The 26,494-nt window shown below is 47.0% G+C and overlaps 1 protein-coding gene and 1 long non-coding RNA gene across 3 annotated transcripts; both read left to right on the forward strand.

The window, feature by feature from the left end:
* The first annotated feature begins 272 nt into the window (after window positions 1-272).
* On the forward strand, window positions 273-5,512 carry LOC133216396 (uncharacterized). Its single transcript, XR_009726632.1, has 3 exons — window positions 273-426; window positions 1,723-1,808; window positions 5,097-5,512. It is a non-coding gene; the product is annotated as an uncharacterized LOC133216396 (long non-coding RNA).
* Window positions 5,513-10,101: 4,589 nt separating this feature from the next.
* PHC1 (polyhomeotic homolog 1) lies at window positions 10,102-25,073 on the forward strand. 2 transcript variants are annotated; one of them, XM_061361046.1, is made up of 14 exons: window positions 10,102-10,267; window positions 10,879-10,989; window positions 12,351-12,428; window positions 13,153-13,302; window positions 14,267-14,422; window positions 15,495-15,993; window positions 16,318-17,078; window positions 20,586-20,733; window positions 20,852-21,060; window positions 21,626-21,740; window positions 21,841-21,949; window positions 22,619-22,769; window positions 23,341-23,572; window positions 23,893-25,073. In XM_061361046.1, the coding sequence occupies exons 1-14, from the start codon at window positions 10,154-10,156 to the stop codon at window positions 24,045-24,047; spliced, it is 2,988 nt and encodes a 995-aa protein (XP_061217030.1). In that variant the 5' UTR covers window positions 10,102-10,153; the 3' UTR covers window positions 24,048-25,073. The 2 variants fall into 2 exon arrangements, with proteins under 2 accessions (XP_061217030.1, XP_061217037.1); XM_061361053.1 differs by lacking the exon at window positions 14,267-14,422.
* Window positions 25,074-26,494: the final 1,421 nt, after the last annotated feature.

Consider the following 26,494-nt stretch of genomic DNA (forward strand, 5'->3'; position numbering starts at 1 on the left):
GAAATATAAAGGAACTGGAAAAGGCCTCCAAGGAGCTTTCCCATAGCATTGCCGCTTCCCAAGATCTCGTGAGAGTCAACAGGTACTGTTCAATGATGCTCTGCCAATGGACAGGAAAGGACAAAGTACGCTCCTACAATCTCCCCGTTGCCTTCCTGGCAAGTTTCTTCCTTGGTATTTGGGCTGGACTGAAGGAGTTTTGTGAGCAAGGTCCTCTAATCTTGTTGAATGTGGTTCAGATAGTGGGGTTACAAATAAAAACTGAAGCCTGTAAGCCAGTCTCTTCTGCCTCTAAATGGACATGTGTCAAGGGTCTGTTTTACAGTTTATATCATCAGATGGCCATGAAATTAGATCTAAATAGAAGGAGTCCCATCAAGACTCTGATGATAGGAAGTCTTGCCACCTTGTATCTGCATGGGTTAGGTAAGTAAGGAAATCAACTGTGTGAAATATGAACACAAACAGATGTTTCTGGGCTACAGTTTCAAATGAGATTGATGTTGTTCAGCTGCATATGAGATGAGCTGAGGAAGCTGACAAAGCAGAGGGCTGAAAAAGAGCTGCTGTATGGGCAAGCTTCCTTAAGAGGCAAATGTGCAGTAGAAGTCAGTGAGGTCTTCACCTCTTGGAGTAAACATTAGGGAATGCAGTAAGTGGCTAGTCTGTGCTGGGTGGGCAATTTGATGCTTGTTCAGTTCTGTTGACTGTAGAAAGGTGCTCACTGTCCTTGGTAACATCCATAGGAAACATCTTCCAGTCCAAGAAAGGAATCTTTGCTATATGTAAGCAAAGGTGGGGTATGAGTAGCTGGAAGATGAGATGTCCAGGAGACTTCCTCCCAATACCTCACTACAACCACTGTGTGGGTCTTGGTTGCCCAGATGGCCTAGAGACAATTAGGGAATTTCCTGAAAAGTTTTGCAACTTCAGACTGCATAAAGAAGGTCCTGAAAAGCATAGTACAGAAGGCAGCTACTAGGCAACCTGGTAACTAGGATCTCAGGTAACAAAGGATTTTCTTCAAAGAAAAGGACTTAAAATGTGTGGGAAGTAGGCCCCTTAAAAGAAGAGGACTGTAAGCACATGAGATGGCCCCAAATTGATTTTGACCTTGTTAGGGTGCTATTATAAAAAACTAAAAGCATATTTATAATCTATACATGAAGAAGAGTTTGTAAAATTAACAGGTAGGGATCCGCTGAAGCACTGGTAAGTCATACACATTTGACGTGTATGGCTTATTTGGGCTGCTGTGGTTATCTGCCAGTACTGTGTAAATAAGACTGAAAGACTTCACTGCTTTTAATGGGTGCAGAAGAATCAGTTTCCTAGGCTTTCACAGAGCCTCTGCAATGGTCATATAGAAAACTGAAAGGAGCCCTCATCCAAAGAAGAGTTAGGACATAGAACAGTTAAGTTGTTACTCTCCATGGGAAGTTGGATACATGGCTGTATCCTGACTCATGCATATTATTACTTGTATGCTCAAGTAACATGCTCCAGTTTGGAAACAGAGCAATGGCTTATGAATCTGCCTTCCTTACTTCTCTGACATTTTGCCCCCCAAACAGGAAAGAAATACAAAACTGCAGAGCTGTTGTTTGCAGTTGTAAAACTTGTTACTGAGGATTGTTGGCAATATACAGAGTCTGAGGTTAATTCCAAACTTTTTTTTTCTCATTTTTGCAGTAAACAATGACCTATATTTGTCTCTTGTAGCTGCAGGACAATAACAGACTTTAAAAGTAGCTACTACTGAGAACCATGTGAGACTCCATGGCTCAATCTGATGATCTCTGTGCAAGGTATGCATACCTGTAGATTCACATGTGATGGCTTGCCAAGTTTCAATCTTATCCGATAGGTTAGTTTTCTACCAAGCTCAAATAGCTTCACTAAGGTTTTTTTTATCAGCCCACATTTAAATCAAAGATATGCAATAGATGAATAAGTAATTTTTAAAGCATTCTTGGATTTCTTTTGTTAACATAATTTGTCTCAATAGAGGCCCTCGAATGTGGCTTACCTTTGACATTCAAAGAGGCTTCTTTCCTTAGAAAAGTCTAAAACTTGTAACTTCTTGTGTTGTACAGTTTGCCACACATTGGGCTTATCCGCACACTCTTTCTTATGTTGACAAACAATATACTTGATACTGTCTTGATCACCAGGCCCAGTAACATTTACAAGTAGACTGATAGGTATCAGCTTCTGCTTGTTGACTTGATTTTCCTTTCATATGCAGTTCACATCTTAAAGGTGGTGTTGAGGAGAAAGGTGCCTTCAGGGTACTTCAGGCAACTGACTCCTGGAGCAGGCTCCTCACAGACAAAGCATTTGGGTCTTCCCATTCTGTGTCCAATTTCCCATTCCCGGCAGGGAGCAGAAAGGTAGTTTGGCATGCATTGACCTGTTGCTTTTTTTGTGAGGGATAGAAAACAAAGATGAGGAGACACATGGTTGCAGCCTCTCTACTTTCTCAGCTTGCAAACTTGGAGAAGCCTTGTAATGATAGGAAGCACAGATTCACACTAAGATCAGTTGTGAATGAAATATCATGTAGAGCAGGGACGTGGGAGAGGTAGTGGTATGTAAAGACCTGTCTGAAATGCGAGGCTGCAGCAGTCAGAGGACTTGGGAACTGGCAGAGTCAAACTTTTGCCCAGAGACGGGACAGAATGGCAACTAGACACTAGGGATGCTGTGACCATCTCCTGCCCGTCTTCTTCCTTCTGGAGATGGTGATCGGCCAGACAGGCCATGGCTAGCAGGAGGTTGTTGAAGAGATTCAGTGATGTGGTGAGGCTGTGGGTGGGCTGGTGTCTATGCGGTGGAAGGTGTATATCAAAAGAAATCTGGGCAGCCTGTAAGAAGTACACTGCAGTTATTGCAGTAAGTGGGATAAATTGCACTTACATGTCCCAGTAAACTGGGAATAATGTCATGCTGTTCTCTGAACAGGAAGACATCCCAGGCTTGAAGGTCAGTCTGAATCAGATTTCTGTTCCCCTTGGACCTCCATGGTGTAGAAAAAAGGCAAATGCAGACACGTCAGGCTAGATGTTTTTATGTGCTTGTACTATATGAATCTGTAATGCACCGGATGCAGCTGTGCTAAGCCGTGATGTTTACTCACACGTGTATGAGTTTCATTTGGTACCAGCGTCTTCCTCCTGTTAAATTAGAAAAACCGTAAACCCAGAACGTGCACTTTTCCTGCAGGGCCACTGAGTGTCACCATCGCTCCGTGGGCTGCTCTCAAGATGCCGTTTCTCCAGCAAAACCCCTTTGTTGAAATAGGTTGGAAAGGAAAAAATATAATTGGAATGAAAATGAGCTGCTTCTTGCTGAGATCTGCACCTAAAATGCGAGTAAGCAGTACTACCTATGGAATGATTCCTGGCTTATATTTAGGCATAGCCCTTGACAGGATTTCAACCAGACCCTATAAGTCAGACTCACAAATTATAGCAGGAACCTCAAGTGACAACAATTATGGGATGGAAAAGTGCTTCATAAGGAAACACTAAAAGGGCCGGGATTCCACGATTTGGTGAGCAGAATGAATGGAATTTGGTGAGGGACTGAGATTTACAAAAATAATGAAGGTGATGCATAAAGTGAATGGAAATCTTTCCATGGCAGACTGGGGGCATGTTTTAAAACACATAAAAAAGGTATTTTACACTATAAGAACCTGCTGCTACAGGAGTTATGGGAGCCAATAATACCAGCAGGTTCAGAAAGCTCATAGACAAACTAATGAAAAACCAGCCTATACCAAAGGAAATAAGTTGTGATCATGTCTCCACCATCCTTACTGCCATGCTTGGATGTGGGAGTAGGACAAGGGGAATGGACTGTAGGTACTGGCCCGATGCTCTTGTTCTGCCTGAGAAGTATTAAAGGCATCCATATCTGGTGGACTGAAAAATCCAGAGCCTGCCTTCCTTCCTTCCTGGGCCCACGGAGATGAGTGGGAGCTTCTTATTTTGTTTCGTATCTCCAGTTGCCCACATTTGTTTGCCTCTGATCCACCTTGATCCCTCCATTTTCCTGCCTGTGATTCTCACCCCAAACAAACCAGTGTAGTCTTCTAAATCCTCAGATTCTATCGATTCCAACATCTCTCCACCCTCCACCCCCACCCTGAAGGCCTCCCCCCCCCTCCCCCGTAAGTCTTAAAGCCTCTTTACTACAGTAGTTCCTCTCCTTTGCATAGATTCCAGAGTTTCCTCCCTTGAATTGCCTTCATTGGGTTTTACAACAGGGACAAATGGCTTAGTCGTTGGTCCAGTCGTTGAGGCTTTTAGAAGTGGTTGATTCACAGGGGTTACATTGGCTGGGCTCCCTGCTTTGTAATTGTTCCTTTAATCACTATCTGGCCTTTTATTTTGAATAGCCTTAAGTATCTTCTATAGCTTTTATTTTTTTGGTATGAAAATCATCCAGTTTTCCACCTGAATTAAAAAAGAATCCCAGAATTTAGAGCCAGTAACAGTCCAAAACCTCTACAGTAGTTCAGACAGCAGCAAATGTTATCCCGTGATTCTAAGTCAATGGGACTGGATCTTCTGTGCATGGATAGTCCAGCACTTTAATTACTGAGCCAGACACAATGTTATTGCCACATGAAGCTCAAACATATCATTTGCAGTAGCAGTTATGATGCTCATAGACTCAGCAATGTTTGAGCTTCTGCACCTTGTATACATACATGGAGCATGATTTTGTTTCTGCTTGCCTTTTGCTCTTTCCCACTCACCCTTGGTACTTGAGCTGTCATCTTTAAAGGAAACTCACCAGCCCTCATCAAGCTGAGCCACTGCTCCGACCCAGTGGGGTATTGTTTTCTTAGAAACAGTTGTGCTGACAATAGTGTTTTAACAACACTATTGTTAAAAAATAACAATAAAAACTCTCAAAAAGCATCAGTTCTTCTGTCAGTTGCCCAGCTTAGGGTAAGAGTGCTTGGTGAAATTTGTTTTACAGAGTAATCAAGGGAAGCAAGGCCCAGGTGCCTGCACAGTGCAGCTTCTCTTCCAAAAGTCAACAAGCTCCAGCACTGCGGTTTCTTCACCCTGTTTACACAGGTTTCCAATGTGCACCTCTGCATGTGCTCTACGTGACCTGGACAGAAAACCTCTCAGGCACCGTTACTACCACTGTGTCTAGCAAAGCTTGTCCCAGGTACCCAGAAAGCATTTTACAGCCTACAGGAAACTACTAACATTTAATGAGGCTAACCAGAAGTCCTGATGGCAGAGGATGTCCCAGCAGAGGACAGCTGCTCTGCACTGGCTGTACAGCCAGGCTGTGAGAATTATCACATCGCAGGATTGCCATGATTATCAGGAAACATTTCTTCATCGAGGGGTGGTCAGGTACTGGGACAGCCTGCCCAGGGCAGTGGTGGAGTCACCGTTGCTGGAAGTGTTCACAAACCATGTACATGAGGCCCTCAGAGGTATGGTTTAGTGGTGGCCTTGGCAATGCTGGGGAACAGTTAGACTTGATGACCTTAAAGCTCTTTTCCAACCGAGATAGTTCTCGAATTCCATCCTCATGCCTTTCTCCCGTTGCCCTGCATGCGCGGCAGGAGGCCGCTGCCGAGCTACCGACCCCGATCCCCGGCAGGGATAGGCGGGGGAGCGGGGCGGGCCTCGGTCCCAGGCAAGGCCCCGGCCCCTACCCATGCCCCGTCCCGGCGGGACTTGAACCCACGGTCCTCCAGCAATACCCTCTGCCTCTCCACCGGCTGCCGTCACCAGGGCAACGGCAAGCGGCGCCCGGGGAAGGGATCACGTGTCCGGAAGCGCCTCGAGGGAGGAAGTGACGGAACGGCGGGAGCCCCGGAGGCCGAGGTTTAAAAAGAAAAAAGAGGAAAAAAAAAGGAAAAAAGGCAAAAACAAAAGCAATAAAAGGGGGGGGAGGGGCGGACACTGTTTTCTCCCCACGCGGCCGCACCAGGCCCTCTCCCCGCCCAGGGCTGACCCTGCCAGGCCGCGGCCGGGCCAGGCCCGCCTGGGACCGCCGAGAGGTAACGCCCTCGGCCCCGCCCTCCCCACCACCGGGGCCCCCCGGGCACCGCCCCGCCCCGCCCCGCCGGGGCCCGGCCTGCTGCCCGCGCGCGGGGGGCGTGTCCGGCGGCGGCCCCGCGGCTCCGGTAGCGCCGGCAGCGCGGGTCCCTGGGGCGGGGGGCGGTGCCCGGTGCCGGTGGTGCGGGAGCGGTGCGGAGCGGAGCGGGGCAGTGCCGTGGCCGTGGTGGTGGTTGTGGCTGCTGCTGCTGCTGCTACTGCAGGTGAGGCCGGGCTCGGGGCGCGGTGGGGAGAGTTCCCCTCGGGGCCGGGGGGGGGCTGGAAGTTGACAGCGGCGGTGGAGCAGCCATTGTCTAACGCGGGCCGGCCCCGCGAGCTGCGGCCGGGAGCAGCTCCCTTTCGTAGCCCCGCTCTCGCCTCCCGGGCAGCCGCCGCTCCCCCTGACGGTGGTCGGGCGTCAAACACGCGCCTTTCTTTGGCTCCCCGCGGCGGGCATCCTGCGGCGGTTCCCCGCCTCCCGCCGCGGCGGGCTGCGTGCAAGGCACATACGTGTGGCGGACAGGGCGCCTGCACGCTCGCTGTCGGCTTAACTTTGCCGCCGGAGTTGCCGGCGGCCTGGGATGCTACCCCCGCGCTGACCCTCGTGTCTGTGTCCCGTCCCTCCTCACCTTGCTCCTGGGTGCCTGGGGCGCTCGGCGGCGAAAGGCGGATGGCAGGGCGCCGTACACCGGGTGAGGAGCAGGTCCCGCGGTGCACGGGAGTCGCAGCGAGTGCCGCTTGCTTCCAGAGCATCCCAGAGCAGAGTTGGCGTGTCCCGGCAGTTTCACGCTTTTACTTGCGTAGTTTGGGGACTGTGTTGTAGAAAACAACAGTAAGAAGTGTACTATAGACTCCTGGTTGCTAATTTTGTTCCCCAAAACCTGTGGACAAACCTGTGCAGATGCTGCTTGTTCCCGAACTTACCTTCTTAAGGATGAAGCAACAAAACCAGTTACAAGGTTAGAAGATGTCCTGCAGGCAGCAGTTACAGGCCAGGGGGAATAGATGGGGTGAGCGAGTGAAACTTTTCTACCTCCTACATTAGTGTTCAGTGACTGGAGTAGGTGCTGGGCCTGGCTCTTCTGCTCTTGCATTTGAGAGAGGTGATAACTTGTAGATGGACAGCCCGTGGTGTGTGCTGAGGCCAGCACTGAGGGTTAGGCTCTGGACTGGCCCATGTTCTTATGCTTGTACGGCTCCCGGAGCTACTTTTCTCCCTTCTCCTTCCCATTCTTTCTCCTGTGGTCTTCCCTGCCGATTCCCATGTTATTCCTGCCATGGTCTTAATAGGCCTTTGTATCCTTCCTTGTCTGCCTAACAGGGGTGCAGTTCTAGCATTTGTTCAAAGGTTAATTTCCAGTAATGGTCCTGTTGTTATTATGTGGGGTTTTTATATTGTTGGGTTTGTTCGGTTTTGTCTTTTTTTTTTTTTTTTTAGGTTCACTACTGCTTATTACATTTTCAAGGTGAGTTGTTTAACTCAAAATAGTTTGGAAAACCCACGGTTTAATCATTTTTAGTAGGTTATCCAGCTTGAGGAGCAGCTATCTCAGTCAACTGATCTGATAGCAGTGATCACTAGTTTTTTTCAGGAGAGGGTGCTGGAAGATGCACTTGGAGGAGGGGGGAGGGTTTAATCCTTGCTATTTTGTGTGGGAATAGCCTGTGTTTGGATCGCATTGCACTTAGATGGAGCTGCTCTGCCTACACAGAAACCAAATTTTTTTGATGCCTTTCATCCCAGAAGATGTTTCAGTAGGATTTTCTTTGTGCTTGGACCTGATTTTAAAATCTAGATCAACGTGGAACTCTCAAATTTGCTGTTAATCTTAACACTCAATGGTGCTGTTTACTGAGGAAACACAGATTGGAGCAGAGCACCGAGTCAGAACTTAGGTTTTGCCTTCAGATGCAACTGTTGAGGGTGGGGGTATGTGTTACAGCTAAGCTGAACCTTCTTAGTTACCTTCTCTTCTCTCTCACTGGCACTTGTAGCATCACAAGTAAACTAATTCAACTGATCTGGCAGGAACTGATGTTTAGAGTAGGTTTTCTGCGAAGTTAACAAGTTGACCTAGTGAGCACCAGCAATGAGGTAAATGCTGGGAGGGACCTGCACAGGGAGGTTGAGCATGGCCAAGGGAACAGAAATCGTCTCCTAATGGTAACTGAGCTATGAGATCACTTGCTGCAGTGTACGTAGCTTCAATGTGACTTGCATTTTAACCCCATTTGAAGTACTTCATTTATCTATCACCGTTTCTTTCTTTCAGAAAGTCTGTATTCTTTCCCTCCTTTATATTTTCAGGCTTCATTTACTTTTTGTGGTGCTGCCCCCTGAGGAAAATCTCTAAGGCAATTGTCTTCTCCAGAGCTTTATGTCCAGCTCTAATATTGTGTGCCTGAAGACAGCAGTGGCCAGTTAGGAGGGCATGTGTCTCAGCTGAGATGATGACTGCAGGGCAGAATTACCCATGGCCACTGCTGAAGCAGTGCAGGAAGCCAGTGTTGGATTAGCAGGGAGATGCCTGCTGGACTTGAGGTCTTAGGTAAAGATGCATGCGGAAAACAGGACTGGAGCAGCAGGTATCTGCTTGTCAGTGATAGAATGTTCCAGATTTTGAGGAGCAAGTTTGGAAAGCATTTACTCTGCAGAGGAAAGCTGACAAAATCAGGGAACTGTAGAACTGTCCTACTGTAAAGTCATCTGCTGCCCTTAACATTCCAGAATTTAAAAACTTGTCTGGTTGAGACTACTGTTGTTCCTCCTTTTCTGCTGTACTGATCTGTTTGCTTGTGCACCTGGAAAAAGTTGTGCTTAGGGAAGGCTGTGAAATTCAGAATCTCTGGGCTTGAAAAGGTCTTAGATAAAGAGGCTGTGTTTGTGATGTCGGATTCTGGAAGCTCATTTAGAGGGTGTCATTTAGAGGTCTCTCAGATACATCACGGGGAGCCAGCAGGTTTTTGGAAACAAATAGGCTGTCAGTGATACTGAGACTATCAGAAGCCTTTTTTTTCCTTCTTTTTTTTCTTTTTTTTAATCTTACATGGAATTATATCCTTCTAAAAAGTCACTTTTTTTCAGTGGAATTCTGTTGAATAGCCACTGTTACACTTTTCTGACTCTCCTTCTACTATTACTCCCTGTATAGTCTTATGTTTCTTGTTGCAGAAAACTCCCTGATCACCCCAAGGTGTCACTTGCTAAGTCTCGCTTTTCTTTCTCTTAGCTGATGAAAGCCTTCTCCAGTCCCTTCTCAGTCCTACGGTTCACTGCAGTGCATTTTGCTGCTACTGAAAGGTCTCTGGCTCTGTATGATGTCTTTAGCAGCTTTCCCCTCACAAGCGTTGCCAGTAAACCCTTCATCCACTCTGCTTCTGACTCCGTTTCTCCTGAAAGCAACTTGCCATCACAGATACCAGCTTCCAGTCTAATACTCAAGTTACAATCTGTCAAGAACAACAGGTAGCTGGAAAGTCTGTGTGATCAGAGAAATAAAGAAGTGGTCCAGGGCTGGGGGTTAAACTGGAAGAAGGAGGGACTGAGTCAGTATATGTGGAGTAGGGCAGTAGAGTTCTGGGATAATTATGCCTCTTTGGGGCTGGAGGAAGAGAGGATCAGAAGTTGCTGAAGTGTAGTGGGAGACTGGAAGCAATTGGCCTCAGTTAACTGGCCTCTTGAAGGAGAGGCAATCAGGTCTGCAGCCAAATGATTGTCTGAATGAGCTGCAGCTGCTCCTTCACTTTGCTGCCTTTTTAAGAATTCAGAATGCTGCAGCTTCCAACTGTAGTGTGGCAATAAAAATATGAGAATATGTGTGTTCTGTTTGTGACTGCAGTAATAAAAGATTTAAACTGAGTATAATTTCTGGGTGATTTCAGAACTCTGGCATCTCCCATGCCCTGTGATGTAGCAAAGCTGTGCAAGGAGCCCGGTACTGGGATATTCCAGTTAAAAAGCTGTGTAATTCAGTGAAATATGGTTTGTTTCTTTCTCTAGCCTGAATTAGTTTCCAATTCTCTTGATGTAGATCTGGATCTGTCTCGTCCCAAGCTCCTGGGATTCTGTCACTATGGAGACTGAAAGTGAGCAGAACTCCAGCTCCACCAGTGGGAGCTCCAGTTCTGGAGGAAGCACCCGTCCTCAAATATCGCAGATGTCTCTCTATGAGCGACAGGCCGTACAGGTGAGATGTGGTCATGTTCTGGGCTGGCATGTGCATCAGTGGAAGGTGGTGGTGAGCCCTTGCATTTTCCTTTGAGTTGTCATGAGTCAAGGTGGGAGCATGCTTGAAGGACTGTCTTGTTTTCAGATTTAGGGATTCCTGTGCTAGGTCAAATGTTTAGATCCTGTGCCCTAATACTGTGCATCGTGTTTTATAGGATATTATTCCAGTGTCCAGCCTCTTAGATTTAATCACTACCTAGATCCAATAGTGATTTTTACCCTGCTGGTTTGGAGCAAGTTATTCAATTTATCACCAGTTTCTCTATGTAGTGTATATACGTACTATACTGGAACACTTGTCACTCTGCTTGAGCATGCATACCTCCAAATTCCTTGGAGTTTATTAAAGTCTTGCAAGTGTGCTTCCCGCTGTCCAGGAATACGGCTGTAATTCAGTCTGTTACAAAATTTGTAGCTATACTATGTATTTCCATGTGCTAATCTAGTGACTTTGCTTTTTCATGGGGTCTAGGGATGGTCTCATGCTTTTTATTTATTTCGTCATTGCTCTTTCTAATCACATTCTAAGGGCATCCTATTTTTGACAATTGGGTTTTCCTCTTTCCCCAGGCCCTGCAGGCACTCCAGAGACAGCCCAATGCAGCCCAGTACTTTCATCAGTTTATGCTCCAGCAGCAGCTTAACAGTGCCCAGCTTCACAGCCTGGCTGCTGTCCAGCAGGTGAGTTGCCAGGGGTCAAAAGGAGAGGAATTGGATTGTTTTCTGGGGAAGATCTACATATTCTCTCTTCATACAGTAACTTACGCACTGGAGTCATCCTGATCCATGGTGAGACAATGGGTCCCTAAACACATTGGTAAAAGCTAATGCAAACATCTAGTAAACTGGAAGCCTGATGCAAAGATGCATTTGGATTTCAGATTCAGAGCAGGGGAAGGTGAAAACTGGCATCCCCATCAGGAAACTTGTACTCCAGAGACCTGTGACTAGCCCCTGCACCATCTTTAAATAAAAAGATGGGTAGTTAAATCAGAAATGGATGCAGTGGTGTTTAAAAATCATATTAAAGTTAACAGTGGATTGTTACTTCTCTGAGAATAAACATGGTCTTGTGTGCATGAAATTTCAGGCAGTATCCTCTGAATTTTCTGTCTTGAAACTTAAAAGCCCATGTTTTCTTTACCAGTTATTTGTAAGAGTGATCTGAGGTAGATCTTGTCCAGCCAAGACAGTGTTTCTTTAAGATAAGTTTATACAAATCAAGATATGATGCACGATTGTTGAGCGATTTTTATTTCTTCTTTAGCAACTTTGCTCCCCTATCAGACTTTATCATCAGTTGAAGACGGATTATATATGATATGAATACAGTTCTGTCTCTGTAACAGTATCTCAGCAGAAGTGCTCCTTAGCTGTTAGTCCAGGATTTAGTTGTTCTCAAAATCCCTATCTGCAGTTTTATAGAATAGAGGGAACAAAATCCTCTCACCAGTTTCACACAAATCTTAGTTATGAACCTAACTAAACTGTACAGTGAAATTCCTGTGGGATCATAGAAAGGTAACCCCACCTGCCAAATTAACAATATTTACATTTCTCCACAAACAATATGTGCTGTAAGCTGAAATTTGTTACTTGGAGTGCTGTCGCAGCACTATGATAAACTGCAGAACCAGCCCAGCAAATGGCTAATATTGAGGGGAATGTCTGGGTGTTAACAGTGAAATGTAGAATCAGGGTGTCGTGGTTTAAACACAGGGTGAGGGTTGCAGTGTGTAGCATGGCAAGCTGGGGCAACAGCAGGGTGTATTCCATGGGTGGAAGGCATGCACTGTAAGGATCAGTTGTCCACTGCTTTGGATAGCGTATAGAACTGAACTGGTTGGGGAAGAGGTACCTTGCTGAGTTGCTGCACCTTATTTGTAGGGCATGGCAGAGAGTTGTAGTGCTTAGATTGTTGTACTCTTCTCAGGAATGGGAGAAGATGATGATGTGACTAGGTGTTTGGACAAAGCCAGTTATTTGGGCTGGATTGAAAAGTTTGTTCCAGGTACTCATGTCTCTGTCAATCTCTCTTGCAGGCTACAATTGCAGCCAGTAGACAGGCCGGCTCCCCCAGCACCAGCACCCCGCAACAGACCACCACCACACAAGCCTCTGTAAGTAATTGTTCCGTCCCACCCCCTGCCTTGTTCTTCCTCCTCTTTGCCTTTTAGGAAGGCAGTCAGCCAGGGAAACACAGCTAAGCTAAGAATGCTGGGAATCCACAAGATGCAGGCAACTTTGAGGAGTTGGTGCTGTTATTGGTGAAGGTTGAGGAAACCAGAGAAAGTTTGTGAGCGGGAGAAGCTTCTTAGCTGGAAAGGTAGACACTGTCTCTGCTGAGGCTTTGGGAATGGACTGTCACATATTAGAGAAGGATCAGGACTTCTAAGAAGTCATGAGCATCTTGAAAGTGAATCCTCTTTTACTTGGGCTAAGCAGTAGTTTGCTAAATGAGAAATTAGAGGAAGTTTGGTTCTGTTGTGAGTATTAAGAAACTGGGATTTATTTAGAGAGTAGATGAGTTGGTAGGGTAGACATCATTTTGTGGTTTTCTTCCTTTATTTGAGAGGCTGGAGAAAATGATGTATTTCTTTTGGTTCTCTTATTGCATTTGCATGCTAACAATGAGTCTCGAGCTCAGCATACAAATGAGATTAGCATCCAGGGCTTTGGCTAGTTTGTATTGCTTAGTCTCTAAGACAAGAACTTTCTCCTTCTTGGTTCCCTGTGGGTTACAGGAAGAAGACTTTAAAATGTCTGTTCTGGCTGTAAAAGTGAATTTGTACTTCTTTGCCTCCACCTCTTCATATATAATTTGGGGCTTTTCTCTGTTTTAAGATCAACCTAGCCACCACATCAGCTGCTCAGCTTATCAGTCGGTCACAGAGTGTGAGTTCCCCCAGCGCCACAACCCTGACACAATCTGTGCTCCTTGGGAACACCACCTCACCACCCCTCAACCAGTCACAGGCCCAGATGTATCTTCGGGTAAGAGATATGTACCCAAAATATGTCCTGAGCATGAACCCAACTTCCTAACCACTTCAGTTTTTCACTGCTGGGGATTACAAGCACCTTTGGACTAACTATCTTTAAGGATAATGCACTATATTTTAAATTCAGATAGGGAAGCTCTTATCCCTGAAATCACAAGTTTGACTCTGGGCTCAGTTTTTGAGGGTAGATGACCGTTGTATTTTATGGCTCAGGTGAGATTAAGAACCATGTTTGTCTCTGCTCTGCATAGACGTTAAAGATCCCATGGCACTTCTCACTAGAGTGTAAATGTGAAATACATGTCCCAGACTTGAATATAGTTCAAAGCTACTCTTCTGGTTCAATGCTGGAAAAGATAAATGGTAAATTACTCTCTTCTAGTACTGCTGAGCTCAGGGCCATAAATCAGAATTCAGGTAAGTCTAGAAACGTAAATCAACCTGACCAAATACGTCATCCTTTTAACCGTTTTGAAGTGCTGATACAACAGAAAACATTAGGCTTGACAATATAGTCAGTCTAGGGTTTGGTTACTTACTTGAAGTATTTTTTCTTTGTCTCAGTTAACTTTAGATACAGATTGTAATCTCTTTCTTTTAAATCAACCCTGGTCTCGGATGTATTTTTTTTTAATCACTGTTTCTCAACCAGTCCCAGATATATACCTGAAAATTCAATTACACCCCATTCTTTTAGCCAGCCTTGGGCAGTCTGTGGGAGTTGGTCTGACCCCACATTTGATAGACGAGGGGTTGTTTTCACAAGGAAGCAGTTCCCAGTTTCGTGCTCCTGAGGGGTATGTTCAGTGTTACAGCACAGGGAGGGTTGGGGGTTTTGCAATGTGTGACATTGCAGCCCGGTGTTGCTTTGTAATCTCTTTGCTTGTGGTTCGCTGTCTTTTTCTCTCTCCTCATCCGTTCGTTTCATTCCACATCACCTGACCTTCCCTCAACAGCCACAGCTGGGGAACCTGTTGCAGGTAAACCGAACCTTGGGCCGCAATGTGCCTCTTGCTTCCCAACTCATCTTGATGCCCAACGGGGCTGTGGCCGCTGTGCAGCAGGAGGTACCACCCACACAGTCTCCTGGGGTCCATGCAGACACAGACCAGGTCAGTGATACCCGCTCCCAAAGTTCTTCCCTTCCCCTGCTCTCCATCACCCCACACTCTGGTCTTTGTCTCCAGCCATCCCTGTATGGCAGATTAGCTCTATTTTATCCCCAGACTATGTCCCCTGTCCAGGCAAGAGATTCTATTCCCTTGCCACCTTTTCTTTTTTGCCTTCAGAGATTGGATTAATTTCTAGGGTGAGCTATAGGCTTCACAGTTTCTCAGTTGTCCTTGTGTGAAAAGAATTGTTGAGTTCTGTATCTAGCTTTCAGTTATTCTGCAGTGAAGAGTCTTTGCCAGTGGTAGTATTCCTTCACACAGTTATTTGTTGTTGTAAAGATGCGAAAGACCAAGCAGGCCACAAGGTCTTAGCTCCTGCATTCATGCACAAGTCATTCTCTAGGTAAGGGAGCTGCCATGGCTTCCCATTTTTCTTGTCCTGTCCCAGTCATTCTTAGGAATTACCATTACTTCATATATTTTTCTTGCCTGGAGCACTTTTTTGGAATGGAAGTCAGCCATGATGAAAATTGAAGATAATGCTGCAGGAGGAGTAAATACAGAGGATGGCAGCACCAGAATGAAGAGGAACTGGTGAAATCAGAAGGGCTGCAGGGCACGAGTAGATCTGTGGGCCTGCTGAGTGGAAAGCCCTGCACAGGAGGAGAAGGCAGGTGGCACAAAATTTGAAAAGGAGTGACTGGTCATTAAAAAGGTATCTCAGCACTTCTAGAGCTGAGCTAAACTGGGTCCTGCCAATGCAAAGGCATGACAAGCAGGTCTGAAGGCTGTCCCATGCCTTGGAGAATGGCAGTGTCCTCATGTGCTGTTCAGAAAGTGCCACGAGATCTTTAACTTCCATCAGAGATGGGGCAGGAGGAAGTTGAGTATCAAGTGCTTCCTGGGGAGGTCCATTCCTGACCTTTGCTCTGCAGTGTTAGCCAGGTCCTCACATGAGATTTGAAACACCAGCTTGGCCTACATCCCAGTAGAGTGTGTCGCGTTCTCCACCAAGCTTCCAGCAGGTAACATAGTAAAGCAAACAGATTCTGTTTTGTATGTGTGTTTCTAGGTGCAGAACTTGGCTGTGAGGAGCCAGCAGACCTCAGCTACCAATGCCCAGCTCCAAGGCTCTGCTCAGAAGGCAGCTCTGGCAGGGAGCTCTCAGGCTTCAGGCTTACCACAGGCCACCAGCACAGGCCAGACCTTGGCAGTGGCTCAGGCCTCCTCTGGCAGCTCAGGCCAGTCCCTCAACTTAAGCCAGGGGGCAGCAGGCAGCAACGGTGTCTCTGGGGGTGTGTTGGCAAGTGGTGGGAGCCAGACCTCAACGGGCTTGAGCCAGACCTCCTCAGCAGGCACTGCTGGCGGTTGCCAAAGGAAAGGCACAGGGGTGGTTCAGCCATTACCAGTGGCAGCTGCCCAGGCTGTGACTGTTAGCCAGGGAAGCCAGACAGAGGCAGAGAATGCAGCTGCAAAGAAGGGTGAAACAGACAGTGGTGGACAGCAAACAGTGGGCATGAACCTGACCAGAACCGCTACACCAGCACCCAGCCAGACACTCATCAGCTCGGGTAAGTGCAGACCTCTTCCTTCTTGTGGGCTTTTTCAGGAGTGCCATTTGACAGCACAGTGGTGACACCTTGTCCTGCATGCTTCCTAGCCCCTGGACTCCTGAAGGCTTGTCTCTAGGGATTATCCCTCTGCATTACCAAAAGAAGTTGATTTTTGTCCTTCATGTCCTTTGCCAATTAGCTGTCAGTCATTTTGGAGTTTAATGACAAGCCATGCAGTGGCTGCCTGCCTTTTGTGGGTTTGTTTTTTCTTCTGTTGTTGTAGTTCCCAGCCGCACTACTGATAACTTGTGTGCTCTCCTTTTCTTCCTCCACTCTGTACAGCCACATACACACAGATACAGCCACACTCGTTGATCCAACAGCAGCAGCAGATCCACCTGCAGAAGCAGGTGGTGATCCAGCAGCAGATTGCCATTCATCACCAGCAGCAGTTCCAGCACCGTCAGTCCCAGCTCCTCCACACAGCCACCCATCTTCAGCTGGCCCAACAGCAGCAGCAACAACAAGCACCATCACTGGCCCAGCAGCAGCAGCAAGCTCAACCTCCACAGCAGCAGGCTCCTCCTCAAAACCAGCAGCAGGCTCAGACCCTTGTGGTGCAACCTATGTTGCAGTCCCAGCCACAGCCTGTGCAGCTCCAGCAGGACAGTCCTTGCCAGCCAGCCACCAAGTCACCTGTTCCAATTCAGTCCAAATCTCTGGTCACCCCCATCAAGCCACCTCAGCTTGGGCCTGCCAAAATGTCAGCAGCGCAGCAACCTCCACCACACATCCCAGTGCAGGTGGTGGGTACTCGGCAGCAGGGATCAGGCCAAGCCCAAGCACTGGGTTTGGCTCAGATTGCTGCAGCAGTGCCGACGTCCCGGGGAATGCCAGCCGTGGTCCAGCCTGTTTCCCAAGCCCTTGCTGCTTCCCCTTCATCATCTTCAGCTCCAGCATCCTCACAGGAAGCTCCCCCTCTCACGACAGGGGTGAATTTGGCACAAGTTCAAGGCACAGCCCACATGGTGAAGAGCCCAGCCTCCTCTCCAGTTGTGGCTCAGATGCCAGCAGCATTCTACATGCAGTCTGTCCAGTTGCCAGTAAGTGATACCACTGAGAAGGAGAATAGTGTATGGATTCTCTTTGTTCATTCCTAGGACACCAGTCGCGGCCCAGGTCAGTGGGATAGCTAAGAGGTTTGGGTAAAGGGACATGGAGACCTTTTCCCCTCGAAAACACTTAATTCCAATCCAGCTGTTGGGGTTACTGACTTCAAGCATTTATCTTCCATGTTATCGCTCGAAGGCATGCATGAATAGATGAGACTTAGATGAGATGAGATGAGATGCCTTAGTTGATGAGGAATGGGTTAAAGACCAGTTGAACAATCTGGACATCCATAAATCCATGGGTCCAGATGGGATGCACGCGCGGGTGCTGAGGGAACTGGCTGAGGTCATTGCTAGACCGCTCTCCATCATCTTTACCAAGTCTTGGGAAATGGGAGAGGTGCCTGAGGACTGGAGGAAAGCAAATGTCACTCCTGTCTTCAAAAAGGGCAAGAAGGAGGACCCGGGTAACTATAGACCGGTTAGCCTCACCTCCATTCCTGGGAAAGTGATGGAACACCTTATCCTTGGTGCCATCTTAAGGCATATCAAGGATAAGAGGGTTATGAGGGGCAGTCAGCATGGCTTCACCAATCTCGTAGCCTTTTATGAGGAAATAACACGGTGGATGGATGATGGCAGAGCGGTGGATGTGGTCTACCTTGACTTCAGCAAAGCGTTTGACACAGTCTCCCACAGCATCCTTGCAGCTAAATTGAGGAAGTGTGGTCTGGATGATCGGGTAGTGAGGTGGACTGTGAACTGGCTGAAGGAGGGAAGCCAGAGAGTTGTAGTCTATGGGGCGGAGTCTAGTTGGAGGCCTGTATCTAGTGGAGTGCCTCAAGGGTCGGTACTGGGACCAGTATTATTTAATATATTCATCAACGATTTAGATGAGGGAATTGAGTGTACTATCAGCAAGTTTGCTGATGACACTAAGCTGGGAGGGGTGGCCGACACGCCAGAAGGCTGTGCTGCCATCCAGCGAGACCTGGACAGGCTGGAGGGTTGGGCGGGGAATAACTTGATGAAATATAACAAGGGAAAGTGTAGAGTCCTGCATCTGGGCAGGAACAACCCCAGGTTCCAGTATAGGTTGGGGAACGACCTGTTAGAGAGCAGTGTAGGGGAGAGGGACCTGGGGGTCCTGGTGGACGACAGGGTGACCATGAGCTGACACTGTGCCCTTGTGGCCAAGAAGGCCAATGGCATCCTGGGGTGTATTAGAAGGGGGGTGGTTAGTAGGTCGAGAGAGGTCCTCCTTCCCCTCTACTCAGCCCTGGTGAGACCTCATCTGGAATATTGTGTCCAGTTCTGGGCCCCTCAGTTTAAAAAGGACAGGGACCTGCTGGAGAGAGTCCAGCGCAGGGCAACTAAGATGATTAAGGGAGTGGAGCATCTCCCTTATGAGGAAAGACTGAGGGAGCTGGGTCTCTTTAGTTTGGAGAAGAGGAGATTGAGGGGTGACCTTATTAGTGTATATAAATATATAAAGGGGGAGTGTCACGAGGATGGAGCCAGGCTCTTCTCAGTGGCAAACAATGAAAGGACAAGGGGTAATGGATACAAATTGGAGCACAAGAGGTTCCACTTAAACCTGAGAAGAAACTTCTTCTCAGTGAGGGTGACGGAACACTGGAACAGGCTGCCCAGGGAGGTTGTGGAATCTCCTTCTTTGTAGACATTCAAAGCCCACCTGGACACGTTCCTGTGTAACCTTATCTAGGTGTTCCTGCTCCGGCAGGGGGATTGGACTAGATGATCTTTTGAGGTCCCTTCCAATCTCTAACATACTGTGATACTGTGAGACTTAGACCCTGACCCAACTGTGGTGTGTGTCCACATTGCATGCTAAAGATCACACTTAACAATGTGATGGGTTGACCATGGCTGGCTGCTGGGTGACTGTCAAGCTGCTCCATCACTCTTTTGCAACAGGACAGGCAGAGAAAAATAGGATGAAAAGCTTGTAGGTTGAGATAAGGGTGGGGAGTTCACTTACCAATTAGCATCATGGGCAAAACAAACTTGATTTAGGCAAATCAATTTAATTTATTGCAAACTAATCAGAGTAGAATAATGAAAAATAAGAGCAAACTAAACATATCTCCCCCTTCTTCATAGGCTCAACTTTGCTCCCAACCCTTCTTACTTCCTCCCCCTGAGCAGTGCAGGATGGAGAATGGGGCTTGTGGTCAGTTCAGAACGTTTTGTCTCTGCTGCTTGTTCTTCCTCATGCTTTTCCCTTGCTGCAGCATGGGATCCCTCCCATGGGAAAATCCTTTATGAACTTCTCCAGCATTGGTCCTTCATACAATTACTTCAGTTTGGTCTTCACAAATCGCTTCAGCGTGGGTCCCTTCCATGGGGACTGCTGCAGTCCTTCAGGAGCAGGCTGTTGCAGCGTGTGTCCTTTCCATGAGTGCAGTCCTTTAGGAACAGGCTGCTCCAGCATGGGTTCTTTCCATGAGGTGCAGCCCTTCAGGCACAGGCCTCCACAGGGCCACAGGTCCTTGCAGGAGCCTGCTCCAGTGTGGGCTTCCCATGGTGTCACAGCCTCTTTTGGGCATCCCTTTCTTAAGCACATTATCTCAGAGGTGCTACCACCGTCACTGATGGCCTCAGCTTTGGCCAGCAGTGGGTCAGTCTTGGAGGCGGCTGGAACTGGCTGTGTCAGGCATGGGGGAAGCTTCTGGTGTCTTCTCACAGAAGCTACCCCTAGAGCCCCGTGCTGCCAAAACCTTGCTACATAAAACCCACTACAAACAATAACTGGCTTCTTTTGTCTCTCTTAGGAGAGAGATGAAAGCTGAGTGGGCTGTGACTGAACTCCCTTCTCCTCACTAGGTGTGTGAATACCTCCATGTCAGAGACCCCATGATGTGTGGTACCAGCCACCAACTCTAGACCTTGGAGGATTCCCTAGCAGCTGTGCAGAGGAAAAAAAAAGATGTCTCATGTACCAGAGGCCTCATCCATGCTGCTTTGAATTGTCCAGCTAGGGACTGTCTAACTCCCTGGGACAAGAGTACTTGTACAGCTCAGATATCCTTAGCCGGTTGCTGAGATTGTTTCTAAATGGGCTGTTTCTTAAGGAACGTGTCACAGAATTTGTCTGTCTTTTAGAGATTCTACTCGCATCCAACATGTGCCCCCTACTCTTTTGACTCTCCTTTGAAACTGATCTGGTTTAGCCACAAGCCCGTTGGGAAACTGCTGGGTGACTGCCATCCCTTTTCTTTCTTTCTGGAATAATCCTTTGAGGTTCACGCAGTGTTTCGGTAGTGAGTCTTCCAAAGTTTTACTCCTTGCTAGGCAAACGCTCCTAACTAGACGTGTGTGCTGTGAGGGAGCTAGAGGCATCCTATGAGAAGGAGTCATGCTAGAAATGAAGTACAGTGGAGCAGGATGGATCTTCCTTTTGCCTTTGGGTTGTCTTGCTCTTTGCTTTGGAGCTCCTCTCTCTGCTTATGTGTTCCTCTTTGTGTATTCACACAGGGTAAATCTCAGACCTTAGCTGTAAAGCGCAAGGCAGAGTCGGAGGAGGAGAAGGAGGAGTCACCCAGTGTCACTGCGCTCCTGCCCGCCAGGTCCTCTCCTGTGACAGACAGCCCCAAAAACGTGGAGGAGAAGAGCGGCCTTGGAGGTGAGGTACAAATGAGAGCTCTGCTTGCGAGTATTAATGATCGAATCCTGTATTCCATCTGAAGCAGTGCAAAAGCAGGAGCAAAAGTAACAGACTGTCGTGACTGTTAATTTTACAGATAAATCTGATTCTGCTGCCACTGCGACCCCAACTACCACTTCGAGTGAAGGAGCATCAGCCGCCCCCACCTCTGCTCCCACCCCAAACCTGGCAATGATGTCACGTCAGGTGGGAGACTCCAAACCCCCACAAGCCATCGTGAAGCCCCAGATCCTTACACACATCATTGAAGGCTTTGTCATCCAAGAAGGAGCAGAGCCCTTTCCGGTAAGGATTCTCTGCTGTGGAGGAAGGAGAGTGGTGGGCTTCAGTCTTTGGACAGGAGCTTCTTTCCCCATGTTCCAACTCAAGCATTTTTACCCTTGAGAGACAGTGAAGAGGAAGGGAAAGGAGGGAGGTGTCATGCTCGAAGCAAGGCATTAAGTGGTGGCATTAAAGGGGAAAGGTTGGAAGAAGTAAAACGAGTGTGATGGGAACTGCTTTCTCCAGTAGTCTCCAAAGCAGTAATGTACAAATTGCAAGAAGGTGGTTCTTTTGGACTTTTAGTAAGGGAAAGATGCACTGTACTTTAAACAAGCAGCAAGTGAAGGGAAAATGCAGTTGCCTGGAATTACAGGATGTTCAAGACAGATAGTACCTGATGATCTTTGAATGAACAGCCAGCCTGGTAAGTCAGGAAGGAGTAATAACTTTGTTTAGCATCTCTTCTCCCCTAGTGGACAGAGGGATTCTTCTGAACTCTAATAACGTGTGAGCAGCAGACATCCTGTGGACGGTGGTGGGCACAGAGAGTCCTTTACTGATGGGCCCAGCTTTTTCTCTTCTTTTCCAGGTGGGTTGTTCTCAGCTGCTGAAAGAATCTGAAAAACCACTGCAGGGAGAGGCTTCTTCTGGCCATAGTGAAAACCTGTCCAGCAATTCTCCAGGAGGGGATAGTGCTTCTATGGGTGAGTCTCAGGATCAGGAAACCTAGCTACTGTTACTGCAAGTTTATGCACTCGGATACTGTATTACCATCAACTGGTGTGTGTATCTCTGTCTCACCAGAGCTTGATAAGAAGGCAAACTTGCTCAAGTGTGAATACTGTGGGAAGTATGCCCCAGCAACCCAGTTCCGTGGCTCCAAAAGGTTTTGTTCCATGACCTGTGCTAAAAGGTAAGACGTTATCTTCCTTTTCTCTGACTGTCCGTTCTTCGGGACTGAGTGTATGCTCTTTCTCCAGGTAGCGTACAACACATCAGTACATCCTATCCTCCCTCCATGGGATGCACTGGCCACAGAGATCCTTTAGGACTCAGTCATTTGTGAACGCTTCTAGGTCTGGAGAGGTGGCTGTGGTGTTGAGTGTAAGCAGGGTTTCTGACTTGCTCAGAAAATGAAGTGGGAATGGGGGAAGTTCTGGGACTCTGAAAAAGCACTCTTCAGTCAAATTATAGATTTGACTGAGTAAACAAATGCATATTGGTAGCTGTCTGCTGCATTAGTACTAGACAAAACCATAAGGGAGCATTGGGAAAGAAGCAGCTGGGGAGAAGTTAGACTAGTCATTGCTGCCTCCTACTGATAGCAGAGTGCTTTTTATGGGTCTTTTTTCCCTTAGAGGAATGACTTAATTGACCCTTCAGATGTTAGATCAAGACTCTGCTGTCCAAATATTGCTTGAGTCAGAAGTCTGGACTGGTTCCTTCCAAGGGTAAGTCTTAGGAGGAGGAGGAACAGAACTTGATGGTAAAGAGGAGATTTATCCCCATCTAGAGCAAGGAGAAGCAGTAGGTTTAGATTGTTGCTGTTCCCTAACTGCTGCTCTGCTTCTACTTACTCGAGGTACAATGTCAGCTGCAGCCATCAATTTCGGCTGCAAAGGAAGAAGATGAAGGAATTCCAGGAAGCCAACTATGCCCGTGTGCGCCGACGGGGCCCTCGGCGCAGCAGCTCTGACATTGCGCGAACAAAGATCCAGGGCAAGCGCCACAGGGTAAGGACATAGTCAAGGCCAGGTCTCAGTGTAAAGCTGTCAGTGTTGGATGCACTGCTTTCTCACAGTGATGTAGACATAAAGGTTGTAAGAGGTACACATTAACACAGTTATTACATGGGGCATAGTGAGCTGTTCTAATCACTCGTCAACCAAAGAAAGTGGATTCACATTTGTACTTGTTCTGTTCACTGTGTTCACTCCTGTGTGTGTCTTGGAGGTCTCAGTGAATGAGATCAGCTTTGGTAGGAAACAGTCCTCTTTTTCCTGTTCGATTAACCATTCTTCCACATGAATGGTTTTAATCAGATTAAAGAAAATCGAAGGAGCTTCAGTGCTCATGTGAGGAAGAGGAATTGACTGGGGAAGGATGGGGAGAAGGGAGGTGAGTCAAGTCTCCCATTTCTGGTATCACTGAGCTCATATGTCAACTGCCCTGAGCAGCAACCTGAGACAGTGACCCAGACTGATGGGACAACTTCTGCTATTCCCAATGCCTTGTTTTGCACATAGTAATTTTGAATTTCCTACAAAACACCTTTTGTTTTCTTTCTTTCCTCTGGGCTTATAGGGCCAGGAAGACTCAAGTCGAGGCTCTGATAACTCCAGCTATGATGAAGCTTTGTCCCCTACATCTCCAGGGCCACTGTCAGTAAGGGCCAGTCATGGAGAGAGGGACCTGCCAAACTCTAGCATGGCCCCACCTACCCCAGATCTACATGGCATCAACCCAGTCTTCCTGTCCAGCAATCCCAGTCGTTGGAGTGTGGAGGAAGTGTATGAGTTCATTGCATCACTGCAAGGTGAAGTTACGATCCCCTCCTGCACTCCTGTGATTCAGTAGCATGGGGATATTTGTTGGGTCTCTTTCTGGAAAGGAGGTGGTGTCAGTGGCGCCTAGTGCTGTTATTGTATTTCTCTACAGGTTTCTGAATGGGAGTGGGTCATACAGATGTACTTCTCAAGTAGGCTGTGTTTTCAGGCAGACTGTGGACTAGAGTGGGGAGGGGGATTGGTTATATTCCTAGCTTGCTTTCTGTACCTGCCTGAGGCCCAAGAGTGGGGATGAGGGGAGTGCCCAGGGAACATATTTTCTCAGTGCTGTTTTCTTTTGGTTTCACAGGGTGCCAGGAGATTGCTGAGGAGTTTCGGTCACAGGAAATAGATGGCCAGGCCCTGTTGCTTCTGAAGGAGGAACACCTCATGAGTGCCATGAACATAAAGCTGGGACCAGCTCTCAAGATATGTGCCAAGATCAACGTCCTCAAGGAGACTTAACAGCTCTGAAGCTTAGGTCTCACTCTTGCTTTGACCCCAGGGCAGCTGCCAGCTTTGGAGCATCCTGCTGGGGCAGGGAAGAATGGGACAGCCCCCTGTGGTCTTGCATTCAAGAATGAGAAGGAATTTAACTGACTAACTGCTGTGGACAGTTAACATGCCCATATCTTGGTCTTTTTAACGGTGCTACAATGGGGAGGAAAACTCCCCCCTGGGGCCTTGAAACATCACTCATTCTTCCTGATTTTTAATATGCCTCTCCTGTATAACACATAAAGACATGAAGGGGAGTTCTTTTTGTCTTAGCAGACTTCTCAAAGGGAAATGTGCTCACCCCTTTTTGTTACAGCAAGTCTGCTATATTTTAGTTTTGAATCTCACTGTGCCAGAACTTGAGGCAAAGGAAGAGCTGGCCCCACATGGGCTTTGGGAGCAGCTGTGCTTGGGGCATTTAGGAAGGGGAACCAGTAAAGTCCAAATGACAAGAGGTGGACAAACAAGAATTTGAATAAAAGGGGCTGCTTCTCTTCCACTGTTAAAAAAATCTAGGCTGCTCATGAACTGGGTTTAATAGCCATTCCAGCATGCATACCAAACTTGAAGGCCTGTGGCAATAGGAGCTGCCAAAGCTTTACTGTCTCATGTAGTGATGCAGAATGAAGACAAAGTGTTGTAGCAGCTATTCACTCCAGATGCTCCTCTCTGAACCAAAGGAGGATTTATCCCGAGTACTTACAAACAAGGTGATTGGAAAATTGAAGGGAAGGGGGACTGTCTTACATTAGGCGCTAGGTTCATCTCCCTGTTGTGCTAGGGCGTAATTTGCAGGTCCAAAGCAGTCTCTAGAAGCGCCAAGGCTCTTCATACAATGGGCTGTGTTTTTGTTTTGGGTTTTTTTTGTGTTCTCTTACCAGTTTGTATTATTTTTATGTCTGTCTTCATTATCCTCAGGAGAGTTTCTGGGACAAAGTTTAAGCTGGCAGGATTGTATCGCCTGCCTCAGGCTGTTTTGTTGTTGTTGCTGGTGTTATAAAACAAATACTTCTCTCAGTTAAAACCAACAACCAACCCTCCAACAACTGAATGCTAATCCTTTAATGCTACTTCTGCCTTATGAAGGGTAGAATTATGTTATAGGCTGTCTCTCTCTTTTAGCCCCTCGAGGTTTGGGATTTGGTTTTAAGGACCAAACGTGGTATTCTTTAGTTTTGTAATCAGGTTGCCAAAGGTGAGAATCTGGGCAGAGTTCTCTTCCAAAAGCACCTCTTCTTCGAACAAAATAGGCAAAAACCCAGAAGAAATTACACAAAGCATGAAGAGGTAAGTGCCCCTTAGAGCTAAATACCTGCAAGCAACATGATTTTATAAACCATGTGTCTCAGCTTTTCTATGAATATGAATAATTGAGTGAAACAGACACTGTGTGGAAAGCTGTAGTTACATGGGATGCCCAATCGCATAGGTAGGAAAACACTAGAGATGTTTGGAATTGGCTCTTTACTGACCCATATTAGAAATGAGAGGGGGGAAATGGCTTAGAAGATGGATAAAATGTGGCAGCAGCTTTCTAGTCTTAAGTGTACTGTTGAATCTCACTCTAATAATGCCTTTGTTCCTGTGAAAGAAAACTTCTGAGGCTTCTTGAATGAAAATGGGCCCAAAAGAAGCTGCACCCTGGTAACACTATTTGGTCTAATATAATTTGGTGGTAGGGAAGAGGGAGGTTAGAAACTCAACACCAATCAGCTGAGGAAGGCTGTCCTTGAAGTATTTTATCCTTAGCAGGCTGGGTATGATAAAAATCCAGTTCAGTTTGACCCTTGGCAGGGTAGGCAGGCAACTAACCTGCCTGCAGTACTACTGCTTCTGAGAACTGGATCTTATTTCAGTCAAATGAGGTTTCATTTTATAGTCAATGTTCTTAATAAAAAAAAAAGAAAAAAAAAAGCTTCTGCAGGCTTTGCAGGTCTGGCTGCTAAAAGTTAATTTCTCTTTTTATTGTTGCAGAAAGATACAGAGCATAGGAACATTTTCCCATCCCTTACTACCTGAGCTCCTAAAGCAATGTATACCACTCCCTCTTAAGCCCTACGAGGTGGCAGCAAAAAACCATGTACTAACAAGAGGCCTGTTCTGGGAAAGAGTAGTTCAGGCACAAGGCACCACCCACTAAGGACCCATCACCTTTGGGTAAGAAGGATGCTCTGGTACCACAGAAAGCTCTTGTTACAGCAGCACAACACTTCACCAGTTTTGGGGTTGTTTGTTCGTTTTGGTTTTGTTTGTTTTTTTATTTATTTTTGAAAGTTGTGTTTTGTACAAAAAAATTACCTTAAACACCACCATGAAGACCAGTAATAACAGACTTAGTGACTTCCTATTTTTCCCATGTTACAAGATTGAGACTGTAACAAAAGTCAAAGAAAGCAGGAGCTGTTTGCCCACTC

This window comes from Neopsephotus bourkii, unplaced genomic scaffold, assembly GCF_033783945.1.
Source record: "Neopsephotus bourkii isolate Nb327-2 ecotype Australia unplaced genomic scaffold, CSIRO-AGI_Nbou_v1 NB_107, whole genome shotgun sequence".
NCBI lineage: Eukaryota > Metazoa > Chordata > Aves > Psittaciformes > Psittacidae > Neopsephotus > Neopsephotus bourkii.

Bases quoted from the DNA above. Each gene is read 5' to 3' on its own strand.
- PHC1 (XM_061361046.1), top strand. From the start codon at position 10,154: ATGGAGACTGAAAGTGAGCAGAACTCCAGCTCCACCAGTGGGAGCTCC. The intron at 10,990-12,350 runs GTGAGTTGCCAG...TCTCTCTTGCAG, and splicing joins GCCTGGCTGCTGTCCAGCAG to GCTACAATTGCAGCCAGTAG. The intron at 15,994-16,317 runs GTAAGTGCAGAC...CACTCTGTACAG, and splicing joins CCAGACACTCATCAGCTCGG to CCACATACACACAGATACAG.